At 38.9% G+C, this 13,131-nt stretch overlaps 1 protein-coding gene across 1 annotated transcript in view; it reads left to right on the top strand.

The window, feature by feature from the left end:
* The first annotated feature begins 3,179 nt into the window (after positions 1–3,179).
* The window catches only part of LOC134351458 (corticotropin-releasing factor receptor 2), a 235,965-nt gene continuing 226,013 nt past the window's right edge, over positions 3,180–13,131 (top strand). Inside the window, exon 1 of the mRNA XM_063057630.1 lies at positions 3,180–3,453. Within this exon, the coding sequence (XP_062913700.1) occupies positions 3,412–3,453 (42 nt within the window). The 5' untranslated portion in view covers positions 3,180–3,411. The remainder of the gene's footprint in view (positions 3,454–13,131) is intronic.

Genomic DNA, 13,131 nt, shown 5'->3' with positions numbered 1-13,131 from the left:
ATCCACCAAGACTCCAGTTCACTGCTGTTGGAATGCTTGGAAAAGGGCACAGAATGTCATATCAGCCTCTGGCTATGCCCAGCCAGACAATTTCAGTCTGGGCACTGTGCCTAGCTGTCCACCTGAGATCTGCCCCTCCGCATTAATTCCCACAAGCTTTCACCCTGCTTCATTGGTCCCTTTACAATTAACCATTGCATCCTTCCAGTCACTTACCATCTCCAGCTGCCACTGTCCAGGAGCACACCTGCCTTCCACGTGTCCTGCCTCAAACCTGTTGTCCATGGACCACCCAACCCATCTGAGACTGACCCTCTGGAACCTAGGGTGCTGGAAGGTGGTCCAATGTATATGGTTCAGCGGTTGATGGATTCACATCATCCTGGATGGGGTGTGCTGTACCTGGTGAAATGGGAGGGTGCATCCAGGAGGAAGCGTCTTGAGTTCTATCCACTTTCATCCTGCCACCAAATGTTGTAGCATGGATGAAATCACCAGAGAGACAGAGTCACTGGTAGATACAAAGCAGCTTCTTTATTCGACACAACAAGGTATAGCAGGCACCTTACAGACGGAGACGATTTCCGCATAAAGGTCTGCTAGCCCAATGTGGGCTCAATATTTATATGCTAAACACAAAGGCAATCGCTACTTAAAAAGCTATAGACAATGCATAGACAATGCTTCCTTTTGAAGCTACCTACAAACATCACACCTTCTGAATTCATCCTTTCCTTCCAACGCCAACATGTCTCAGTTGGTATCCACAGCCTTTAGGAATGCAAGTTAAATCCAAAATACATTTGTTTGGCATTTTACGTGCAAACATAGAAGACAATTAATATTTATAAAGCATAGATAATACTGCGCCAGAAGCATCTGGTATTCACACCTTTTTAGGAAGCGCAGTGTTGTGGACTCAATCCACAGTACTTTGTCAAATAGAAGTCTGGTGGCCAAAGTGATGACCTCCATTTAGCATCTCATCAAAAAGATGGCACCTGCAACATGCTGCACTGGAAAATTAACTTATATTTGCATTTTGCTCATATCCCCAGAATTGACATGAATCCACTAGCTCTGAGCTGAATATAATGACGTTACTCATGGAGCCATAGCTGGTCCTGTACTAATTTGTCTTGAATAATGTTATCATTGCAATTATAATATATTTGGGCATGTACTAATCTCATTAACTGATGATTGCTTAATTCTAATTCATGGCTAACATTAAGTTATTACATTCCAGATACAAATAGAAAGGACCTGACATTCAATTACTATATTTTCAGTAAATAATCTCTCCACTATTGAAATGTTGCAAAGAAATTCAGCACTTAATAAAAGATGTTGTTATACTATTTTTGGACTACTGGATGTTAGCAATTATCTATAAAGTACTTAATATTAAAAGCTCAGTTTTTAAAGGACAAATCCATATTAACAATTCTCTTGTGTCATAATGTGGAAGATGAAATAGTTTATGGTTTTCTAACATTGAAGATGGTGTAGTCAATGGATTTTTATGTTATTGATTGGTTGACAATGCAGATACAGTAATGAATGTGACTGATATTAGGACAATTTTCTTCTATGATCTTTCATGCCTTGCATTGGTATCTGGAGGTAAATGCCATTTGCAAAACAATATTAATTAATACATAAGGGAGATCAAATCAGAAATCGCTTAGAGAGTCATATGGTAATTTAATAAAAATTAGACCGATCAGAAAATCAGGCTATCGCCCCAGATTAAATTAGCAACTTCCCATTAATTATACGTGTTTGCAACTGTACTGGGAGACTACCATTTTTTAAGCCTCAGAGTTACTAACAACCATGTTTCAAAGGTTTTCATATGAATCTACCATTATCCAACATCTATAAAGTTACCAAATAGTTCAGTATGGGATTTTTTAGTCACTAACATTCATTTGAATTGGATTATACATGCGGTGGATGAGACACCTTGAATGGTTATCATTCCTGACAGTCCGATTCCATTTGTAGCAATAAAATCTTAATTGTATCAAGAAATATTTTTTCATGTGAGGTAAAACAGTAAATTATTACTTTTGAAAACACTGATTGTGTTGGTTCTTGAAAAGCGCTATGCTTTTGATTGTGTGAACAAGTTTGATTAGAAACTTAAGCTATCAATTTAGAAAACAGATACACCCTTAAGTATAATTCGCATTTTGAATGCTGATGGTGTGCAAAACAAAAAGCCGACCCAATATCCACGGAATGTTATCTGTTGCTATAATTGCAGGGGTATTGCATTTTTAATGAATGGCCTCAAACAGAATTGAAGTAATGGAGAAAATTTTAATAACCGATTACTTTCATAACAGTGCAGAGCTGAGACATAAAATTTTTTATCGGATTCTAATGCAATTACCGCGCACAAAAAAAACCCCCGAAAAGAACAAGTCATTGCTCTACTTTTGGCTTTGCATCCGTTCTGACCTTATGTCGTCCACCGACACCACAACTTGAAAACAAGCCAACCAGTCCATCCGAGTGGTGCTACTCAAATGTGAGCAACATGTTTTGTATTGAATGAAGCACTGGTCTGGTCTGCATTTTGATCTTCCAATTACTCCCACAGCTAGCCCGTGCCTTTCTTCAAAGATTTCTGTAAACCTTTGCAAAGATCCCGAAACTCAACACCACAGGCAGCATGAGATGTAAGATAGCAGGATGGCAATTGTCTACGGAATATGATCTCCAGCTGCCTAGTCATAGAGTACACCAATTACCGCTGAAGATAAACTAATTTGTTTTTCATTCCGAAACAACTTTTTTATTACTATAAGAATAGAACTGGAAAATAGCATCCAGTCCTGAATCGATACAATGCTGTGCCAGGTCAAAAATAGGTGTTGTGTAGGGGTATAACTTAAAAAAAAATCTGCATACAAGAGACACTGATCACTGTCTTGTGTCACAACCCGTCCCTTTCCGTAACACTCAAACTTGATCCATGGCAACACACCCGAGGCAGTAAAGTTAACCCAATCTCCTGTGAAAGATTGAATTTGGAATCATGTTCGCGCCGGGGAGAGACACGGAGAGAGATGCATTGGAGGAGAGGCTTAAACTGGGGCTTCCCCATCTACGAATGGGCGGGGATAGGGGCGGGATGGGCGAGAGAGAGAGCGCAGCTGGGATGTTCTCGCAAAATCAAGGGAGTTAAATGAGCAGCGAGAACAGTTTTAGTTCTGAATAATCATCAACAAAGTTGCTGGATATTGATCTAAAACCCTCACGAGCGCCTCGGGAGGGATTAACTTGGTCCTTTATTTTTATCTAACCGGGAGCTTCTAAACACAAAAAGTCCGGCGTTTCGTGAGAAAGCTAAACTGGATATGGGGCAAGAAGAACAATCGCACAACCCCGACTAACAACATGGTTCTTCAGCGGGCGATGTTCTGGACTTTATCACTTCACGTAAGTTTCATTTCAATTACCCAGTAGGTGAGTGGAGATCGCTGATTTTTTTTTTTAAAAAGATCCTCATCATGACCAATAAATTGATTTTCAAAAGTTGTCAAATTTATACAGCTGGGTCACACATACACTTCGCAAGAAAAGGGTTGTTACTGAAAGATCCTATGTACTTGAATGACACTTATATGTTTCTATGTATCTTCCTAGTATCTCATTATAACTGTCTGCATATAACGTTTTATGTATTCATGCCTCCTCTTGCGTGTTAGTTTGGCTGAAGTTTCTACCGGTAAGATCCTGCTGAGAAATTTTGAAAGATTGATGGAGGCTACTAAAACATAGTGTCACCTGGACATCAAAAAATAACACCTCAGTCTCGAATTGTTGCTCTTGTTTTAAAGATTTTACTTAAATTAAACGAGTTAGCGGCTTCGTTGAGTGATGGACTGCAGTCACTCTGTTCGAAGCGTTTGCAGCGGGATTTAGCTTGGTGGGATTTCAAGGCGATGTCTGTATTATGCTTGTAACCCGTGTTAATGTTTTTCAAAAAGAAAATTCCCCTTCAAACTGAAAGGAGTAAAACGATTTCCAAAGGATCAGAAGGATCAAGTCACTGCCGGTCGCGCAATAATTTGACTGGATCCAGAAATAGAATTGGGGCCAATCGATCTGGATTTTTATCGCCCATTAACAATTCTACACCAAAATCCAGGATTTACTTGACCAAGATAATTGTTACAAATGAAGGGTGCTTGTTTGTTCACGTGGATGCGATTCACTCATATGTTTTACCATATTGCCAGCCTTTGATTGTCTCCTGATCTTACATTTGCGTGCACTGGTGTGTATGTGTGTGTGTCTGTGTCTGTGTGTGTAAAGAGAAGTGATTATATACGAGTTCGGTAGCAGTTTGAGTAGTCAGTGGGCGTCACAGCGAGCTTTTACAGTGGCCCTCCTGGAGACAAACACCACTCCTGGCAATAACCAAATTCTCTAGGAAGCCTAGAAACAAGTCTTCAAACTGGCATAGAGACTCACTGCCCGGGATCAACACTCTGAGCCCTTGTGATACCTATCTTCCTTTCCAGTCAACAAGGCTAGTGTTCACATACTGGTCAGGCAGCGTCTGTGGGAAAAGAAACAGAGTTAACGTTTCAGGTCTGCCTAACCCGCTGTTTCTCATTTCATATCTCCGACATCAAGCATTTTCCTACTTTTCACTGCTCAGAAGAAAAGTTTCACAAAATAGTGAAGATGCCTGCACAAGGACAATGCTTTGCTGCCCTGTCACTGGATTGTACTTCCAAGAAGTAAGGCTACCACTTTGATTTATTTAGCAAAACTTAACCTTTTCCTGCAATACTACTGACTAGTATTAGTACTTTGCTGGCTGTAAAAGCATTTTGCTCTGAGAAGCTACAGCCGGAAAAGACAATAATTAACATGATTGCTAAATCTGAGATGATTATGTTTCCCGTCTCAGGCAACCATCAATATGAGGGAGAAACCCAGCAGGTTGAGCAGCAACTGTGGAAGGAAATGAATTGTGGACATTTCAGGTTGAAACTTTACATGAGTCCTGATGCAAAGTTTCCACTGGAAACTTACCTCCCACAAATGTTGTCTAACCTGTTAAATGTCTTTAGCAGATTGCTTGTTGCTCCAGAGTCCAGCACCTGTAGTCACGGTGTCTCCTGTTTCCAATTTAGTGCATGTTTGAGGGGAAATATTCTGTCATAATTGGCCATGCTGTTTCCTATGTTCCCATATAATGACTTCATTTCAAGTTACTCTATTGGCGATAAAGCCCCATGTGATGTTCAAAGATTTTTGAAAGGCACAGTATTAGTGCAAGTTCTCTTTATTTTCTACCCCTGGCTGCTGGTAGGAAATACCATTATTACATCTGGTTGTAATCAGAACAGTGAATTAAATTGGGAGCTAAACACATGTGATTGAGCAACATAATATGATGGACACAAAGCATTCAGTTCAGCTTTCTGATAGGTGACTGACATACCAGTGGGTTTTATTACCTAATGGTATCCCTGCTGTCCATATCCCCACTCACATCAGAAGTGCAATGCTTTACTAAGTCACCACAGTTTAGAATTAATTCAGAATCAGAATCAGGTTTACATTTTTTTTACAGTAGCAAAACAGTGCAATACATAAAGAATACTATAAGTGACAATATGATATATATAAAATTCAGAGAATAGTACACAAACAGAGCAAAAATAGTGAGGTGTTCAAGGGTTGGTTCATTGTCCCTGCAGGACTTATATGCCAGATGGGAGAAGCTGTTCCTAAAATGTTGAGTGTGTGTCTTCAGGCTCCTGTGCCTCTTCCCCAATGGTAGTAATAAGAAGAGAGCATGTCCTGGGTAATAGGAATCAATGATAGATGTTGCTTTTTTGAGACATCATCTCCCTTGCTGCCAGTGAGGCTAGTGCCTGTGATGGAGATGGCTGAGTTTTCAGTCCTTTGCAGCTTTCTCTTATCCTGTACAGTTACCTCTCCATACCATGATAGTGAAGAGAGAGTCCTTAAAAGGACTTCATAAGCACCAGCCCTGTAGAATTGTTAACTGTAATGACAAGGATTAATTGTTAATCAAGTGTTGCATGGAAAACAGGCTAATAAGGGTTCATCATTTCCAACTAGCTGATATACTCAGGACATATTGTTGAATACGTTATCTGTCTTATTCCAACATGCTGATAGATCAGCCTCCCGCCTTCTTAGCTGCTCCATTCCAGACAGTCATCAAAATCCAAATCTAAGCTAAATTTAAGTAATAGGTAAATGAATATTTAACAATTCGACTGCAAGAGGAAATCTTGCAGATGTGCAAAGAAAAGCAGAAAATTCTGGGAGATTAAAGCTTTGGATCGAAAGAATGGAAAATCAACACAATTTATGATACCTTTAACATGATATTTAAAAAAAACTCCCAAGGTGTTTCACAGGGTTGGAATGAAGCAAAATTTCACATCAAGGTGAAGACTTAGATCTTAAAACAGTTCTTAGAGACATTTCAAAAAGCACCAAAGAAGCAGAAAGAATGGGAAAGTGTAGGCAGGAAATCTCAGATGTAAGTCTTAGGTGAAAGGATGCCAATGACACACTGAAAGAACTGGGAAATGCACAGAAGGTGAGAAATGGAGAAATACAGAGCTTTTGGAAGGTTCAAGCCTGGAAGGTGTTTCAGAATTAGGGAGTGGTGAGGGCATTGAAGAATTGAGATAGAATTTTAAAATCAGAACTTTGCAAGCACAAAGTGATTGATAAATAAGAACGGACAAATACAACAGGCCCACTGTTTAATGGAAGTGCTTACAAAATTAATTTTAATCCTTCAAGATATCATTTAAATTTGCTATTTATACTCAGTCATCTCTCATCGCAATTTCTAGTTAATTAGTTCAGGTTCAGATTTATTTATCACGTACAGTAAAATGCATCAATTAAGTTAACAAACACACATAAGGGGCAGCCCGCAATTGTTACCACATATTTCAGCACCAACATAGCGTACCCACAGTATTCATCAGAACAACAACAACATCAACAGAACAAAACAAGAACACAATAGCAAAACAAACCCTTTTCCCTCCCACCCACAGACAGGCAACCAACCAACCCTGAGACAGGTCAGCTTCAGCGCTTCAGTCTTCCGCTCCAGACTCTCAGACTTGCAGAATTCAGGCCTCTAACCTCTAGACCTTGGCCTCCACTCACAGACTTGACTTTTGTGCCTTGCCTCCAGACTCACTGACTTCGGTCTTTGACCCTGGGGCTCTTTACCTCCAGGCTCACAGAGCTCTGGAGTTTGATCTTTGATTTTGCTTTCACTAATCTCTGGATGTTGACCCCAGGACTCGCCAGTCACTGGTTTGACATTTGGGCCTTGACCCCATGACTTGCCAGTCATGGGTTTGACCTCAGGCCAAGAACCAGGACTTGCCAAGCACAGGTTCTGAACTTCCATACTTCTCAATTTCTGGACTGACTCGGATCTCCAACCCAAGTGACCTGTGGAGGGGGATGGGTCACCAGTCCTTGTGACACCTGCTGTTCTGATGTTTGACTTATGGACTTGGAGATTGTTGATATCTTCTGTTCTTGCCAATCCAACCTTGAGCTCACTGACTCTTGATCATGAAGCACTTCAGGCCTCAACATCCTAACTCACACATAGGTTTGTACTTTATAAATCTGAAGCTGAATTTGACGGAACTTAGTGGCTTCAATTCATCTGGTTCCTTTTGGCCGGAGGCTGACTTCAGACTAAGAAGCTAAAGCTAACTTGTGCAGTAGTATCAATAAACCTTTTATTATAGTCATTCACTTTTACTGAAGGTATTAATGAATTTATTGTAAATAGGGTTTTTTGTAGAAAGAGGAATCATAGCAATTTCATGGAGACAGTGTAATCTTTCCATTACTAGGATGGTATAATACGATAGCTATGTGCTACTTACGCTTTTCAATAATTTACCAAAAGATGTTAGCTTGAATTCCAAACAGAAAATCCTAAATTATGCTCAGGTTGACTTTTAATTAAAATTATTGAACAAAATCTTAGAATGCAATTGATCTCAGGAAGGGGATAAAAACCCATTTGGATTAGTCAAAGGCCAATGTAGATTAAAATGAGTATAGGAAATGAATAGAAGCAGCAAAAATGTAGCATTACAGACTAAAATTAAATCAGCAGTGGAAATGCAACTTAACCAGTTATTATAGTTGTTATATTGATAGTTATTGCTAAATACAGGAATTGATTGATATTTAAATGTTTCTTTGTACTTCTAATGAGGAAAATTCAAAACTTTTCCTTCAGGAATGTGATGTTAGCAATAAAACTGTCATTGTTCATTCAACAGTACAGTATTTAAAAATTCTCTCCAAATATATTAATGTATATTTACCTTTTCACTTATTCCTGTTGTTTCTGATTGCTTTGAGAACAGGCAAAAGCTTTACAAAATCTTATATGGAGATCAATTTGCAAAAAACATTGCATATAAAATTGAAAATGAAAAAGTTGGAAACCCAAAATAAAGGGAAATGCTGGAAACACTCAGCAGATCAGATAGCAGCTGCAAAAGGAATAGTTAATTGTTTAATATGAAGAACTATCAACACGAAATTCAGAATAATCTGGTAGCTTTGATCCATTCACCCAATGCCAACTCGCAAGTTGTTGAATTTATTTCAAAACTTACCAGGGTAGAATTTGATGATATAACTCCCAGGTGGGTGTACAGTTCTGTATTCTCTAGATTCATGTACAATTGAAGTATTTCCTAATTAGAAACATTGCAGGGGGGTGGCAGGAGTATCAGGTGGTAGGGGCTGAAAGGCAAATGAGAGAGAAGGGTTAATCTGGAAATGAGTGAGTGGATGGATATGCTGGAATTGCCTTAAAAGGCAACATAGGTCAATGGGCCAAATGGCATCCTTCTGTATTGTAAAGAGATAAAATAGGAAAAAATACAGTACAGATTATTAGAACATTATTCTAGTTGAGATATTTTTGAAAAAAATTGTATCATTTTATCCTTTTAATATAAATTGCTTAGAAATCAAAAAGCTTTTCATGAAGCTATGACACTATCTTATTTACAACATTTTCAGTGCTTTTGAATTTGGAAGGATTCGAAAAGCCTGAAGAAGCTTGCCACAGGCAAAGCTCACACGTCCAGGTGCAGATCAGTGGGTCTAGGCAGAACAATAGTTTGACATGAACTCGACAGGCCAAAGGGCCTGTTTCTCTGCTGTAGTATTCTTCGACTCTCTGATTCTGCCTGCTTCACTAAGTGTCACATATGTCCAAGACAGAAGGTGTTTAAGAGAAAGAAATTGATAAACATGAAGCAGGCAGGATACAGAGGTTGAAACAAAAGCTGCATTTGCAGGCAATGGGAAACAGAACAGAAAATGCCTGAAACTCTCAGGAGCTCAAGCAGTATTTGTGGAAAGAGAATCAGTGTCAATATCACTTCATCAGGATTCGGAGATGTAGTTTTAAATTTCCACCTCAATAGCAGTTGAACCAAAGCTCTGGCAGAGCAGAGTTTGAATACATTGCTGGCCATTAGGAGATTAAATTACAGGATTTTCATTGATAAATCAATTCAATATTGATGAGTAGACTTCTGGATTGTTCAGAGTAGCTACTTACGGAATGGGTGAGAAGCTTCCCTGGCGCAGCATCTGTTTTGTTTGATTGTACTTCAGTGAACTGCATTGGGATGTTTCCCAGTGCTATAAGTGCTATATGCATGCAACTATTTTGTAAATGTGGGTTATAATGGCTGGGGAGGGCAAATTCAGGCTTTCTGATCTCTTTTGTTTGCATATACATGAGTTAGAACTGAAGCACTGCGTAAATAATTGATAATAGTCAGGAGGACCAAATTGATGCAAGGACAGCTGAAGAGGTTCTTTAAATTTCAATTTAAAATGTTGAGACTAGCACACTGACAGACTGCAACTGACTGTGACCCCTGATTAAGTTGAGAATTTATAACAGTGAAATTCCTCCCCTTTATCTCCTTCATGACAATGGTTGTCACAACAAAGTAAGTTATCCTGATGTCCACAGCAATGGAAACATACAATATGGGAAATAACTTATGACAGCAGTTTACATGAGATTTCATTGCAGTTGTTGTTTGAGTATGGAAATAGTCGGCTTTAGTAAAAATTGAGTTCTTGCTGTCCACTGCAAAGAATTTCCTGGTAGCTAACCATTTTAATTCCTATCCCTACTTCCATTCCAGTATGTCCATCTATGGCCTACTCTTCTGCCACAAAGAGGCCACTCTCAGGGTGGAGATTTAACATCTCACATTCTGTCAAGTTAGCCTCCAACCTGATGGACATCAATTTTTCATACTGGTAATATTTTTCCATTCCCATCTCCCTCTTCTTTTATTCCCTACTCTGGCCTCTTACATCTTCTCCTCCACCTGCCTATCGCCTCTCCCTGGTGACCCTCCTCATTCCCTTTCTTCCATTATCTACTCTTACCAGATTCCTTCTTCTCCAACCCTTTACTTTCCCCACCCAGCTGGTCTCACCTATCACCTTCTACCTTGTCCTCATTCCCCTCCACCCACCTTTTTATTCTGTCATCTTCCCCTACCCTTTTCCAGTCCTAATGAAGCATCTTGGCTCAAATTATTAAATATTTATTCATTTCTATAGATGCTGCCTGAACTGTTGAGTTTCTGCAGCTTTTTGTGTCTGTTGTCCTGGATTTCCAGCATCTAGAGAAACTCTTCTGTAAATAATGAAGTGGCCTTAACAAAGAAAAAAATATCTCGGGATACCTTAGCAATGTGATGATGATAGTGATGAGTGTGGTATAAGACAAATGTGATTGATATGGTGACCTACTAAGAAAGATACGAATATAGTAACATGATCATCACCTACGCAGACCCAGACATAATTCATTCTGACTTAGCTAAATACCAATTTTGTGGAAATACCTTCACTATCTCAAAAGCAACTGTTGATGAGCAATAGATGCTGATCTTGCCAAAAGAGCTGCATCAAGAAAATGAAAAATGAATTCCTCTGAACTTAAATACTAATCTAGGACTTTTTGCCTTCAATTTCAATACAGCAATTCTGGAGGTGTTAATATGTGTTAATAATATGAACAATTTGCGCTCAGTTGTTGTTGCAGATAATAAAGGCACTATTTGGAAAACGTACTGAAAGGGAACATCAGATTTACCACTGATTGGCCAAGGCACTCCATTAGTCAAGTACGGAGAAGAGAAATTTCCCCTTGAAGACTAATTCCTCTTCATCCTCCTACCAAACCATGGGTAAAGGTATAGGGAGAGATAGGGAAGAATGCTCATGAGCTGCAGTGATCTGAAAGCTTTATAGCTCCCAAGAGGCTTAAAAGCAAAGATTGAAATTAATGATCAGTTAAATATAACTGAACACTGAACATTACAGGATGTGCACTCTCTTGAGTATGCTTTGAATTCACAGTACATAAGCAAAAGAAAGCAAACAGACATAACACTGGAAGGAAGGTAGTTGTACTTCCTTGTAGGGTGGGGAAGATGGGCCCCAATAGTTCGACAATAGGCTCTGGCATTGTTTTTGGAAAGCACATTTAACGATCCCCCAAGGCCCTTTTGGCTGAAGGTACTCTGAATCAAATATAGCAAAGAAAACTTGCTTTTCTAAAATTGTATATTTCAACTATGCATTTCAATAAAACAATCTGAAAGCAGTTCTTTTAAATAGTAGCTTGAAATGGCAGTTTTTTTATTGAGTGTCTTATCCATTGGCTGTTGGAAACATAAGACTGTTGGAAATATGCAAGCAGGAGTAACCAAGAGTCCTTGATTCCTTGACTTTAAATTTTAATCTACTTTCTTTTTTCACAAATACTGTCTGACCCATTGCACATGTATAACATCTTTGTTTTTATTTTCTACAGAAATAATTCTCAATTTTTATGTTCACTATTTGGAGATCATTCATGGGTATCATCTATCTTAAGAAAAGAAACTGCACAGTTCCAGCAATTTGCCCTAAAAGATATTTGGGATTAGCACATCACCTTTAATAATAATCACTAACAATATATCGCATTTAGCCATTTCTTATACAAGGCATTAAATTAGCGAATAGCTTGAATGAGATCTAATACAAAGAAGTTTGGAAAGCGAGATGCTGGAAACTTGGAAATAAAAATGTGAATGTGAGAAAATAAAAGTAAACATTGTATATCAATAACCTTTCATCATGAAAGGCCACAAACTTGAAATGTTAATTCATGTGATCTCCAGAGATGCTACCTCAGCTGCTGAATATTTTTACCACTGTTTTAGAACTGGGAACTCTCCATTCACCTACTGACACAGAAAGGTGGAAGTGGGTGGCTGGGATTTCTCTTGGTTACAAATTGTCTGTCAACGAGTTTCAACTGTAGTATTAGATAACTAGTTATAAGCAGACAGACAATTAATTTCAGTCTGTAAATGTTGCAAGAGTGCTTCTAAACAATAGTTATTACTACTCAGAGTGATTTGACGTTTCTCAGCAAAGTAATGAAGAGCAAAACCAAAAATCATATTAAAGGTAGTCAGACTTTCCTCACTTGAAACCTCTTTAGAGCAGCTCCAAAATCTCTGCCAATGTTCCTGGGAAAATAATTATAAGTTGGTACATGGGAAAGTGCTTTCTTGTATCCCTTTGGGAATTATCTGTGTATTCTGTTGGTGGTCTTTCCTTGTGAGGAGGTCAGGGGCTCTCGATTTGGAAACACTCTTCGGGATAACGAATCTTGTCAGTGTCCGTGATGGAAATCGAATTATCTGTTTATGTTTCCAAGATTGAATTGGAAAACAACGGCTAATTTTTGCGGGTAGCTTACAAAACTTCTAAATATACTCTGTCCGGATTACTATCACTGCAAACTCACTCATCTGGCTTGAGCACACGGTGCTGTAGTCACCCACGCTTATCTTGTCTGTAGTCAGCAGAGGCGTCTCTATCACTTGATTACATCTGCCCAGGCTCCTCGTGTCTGGATGATGTCATTAACCCTTGCCTTACTGCAACTTGCACACTATCACCTTCTACAAAGGGAAACCAATTGACATATTTGACAATAAAATCTCGCTCCCAGAT

Source organism: Mobula hypostoma, chromosome 1 (assembly GCF_963921235.1).
Source record: "Mobula hypostoma chromosome 1, sMobHyp1.1, whole genome shotgun sequence".
NCBI classification, from domain to species: domain Eukaryota; kingdom Metazoa; phylum Chordata; class Chondrichthyes; order Myliobatiformes; family Myliobatidae; genus Mobula; species Mobula hypostoma.
This window is presented reverse-complemented; position numbering and strand designations above follow the sequence as displayed.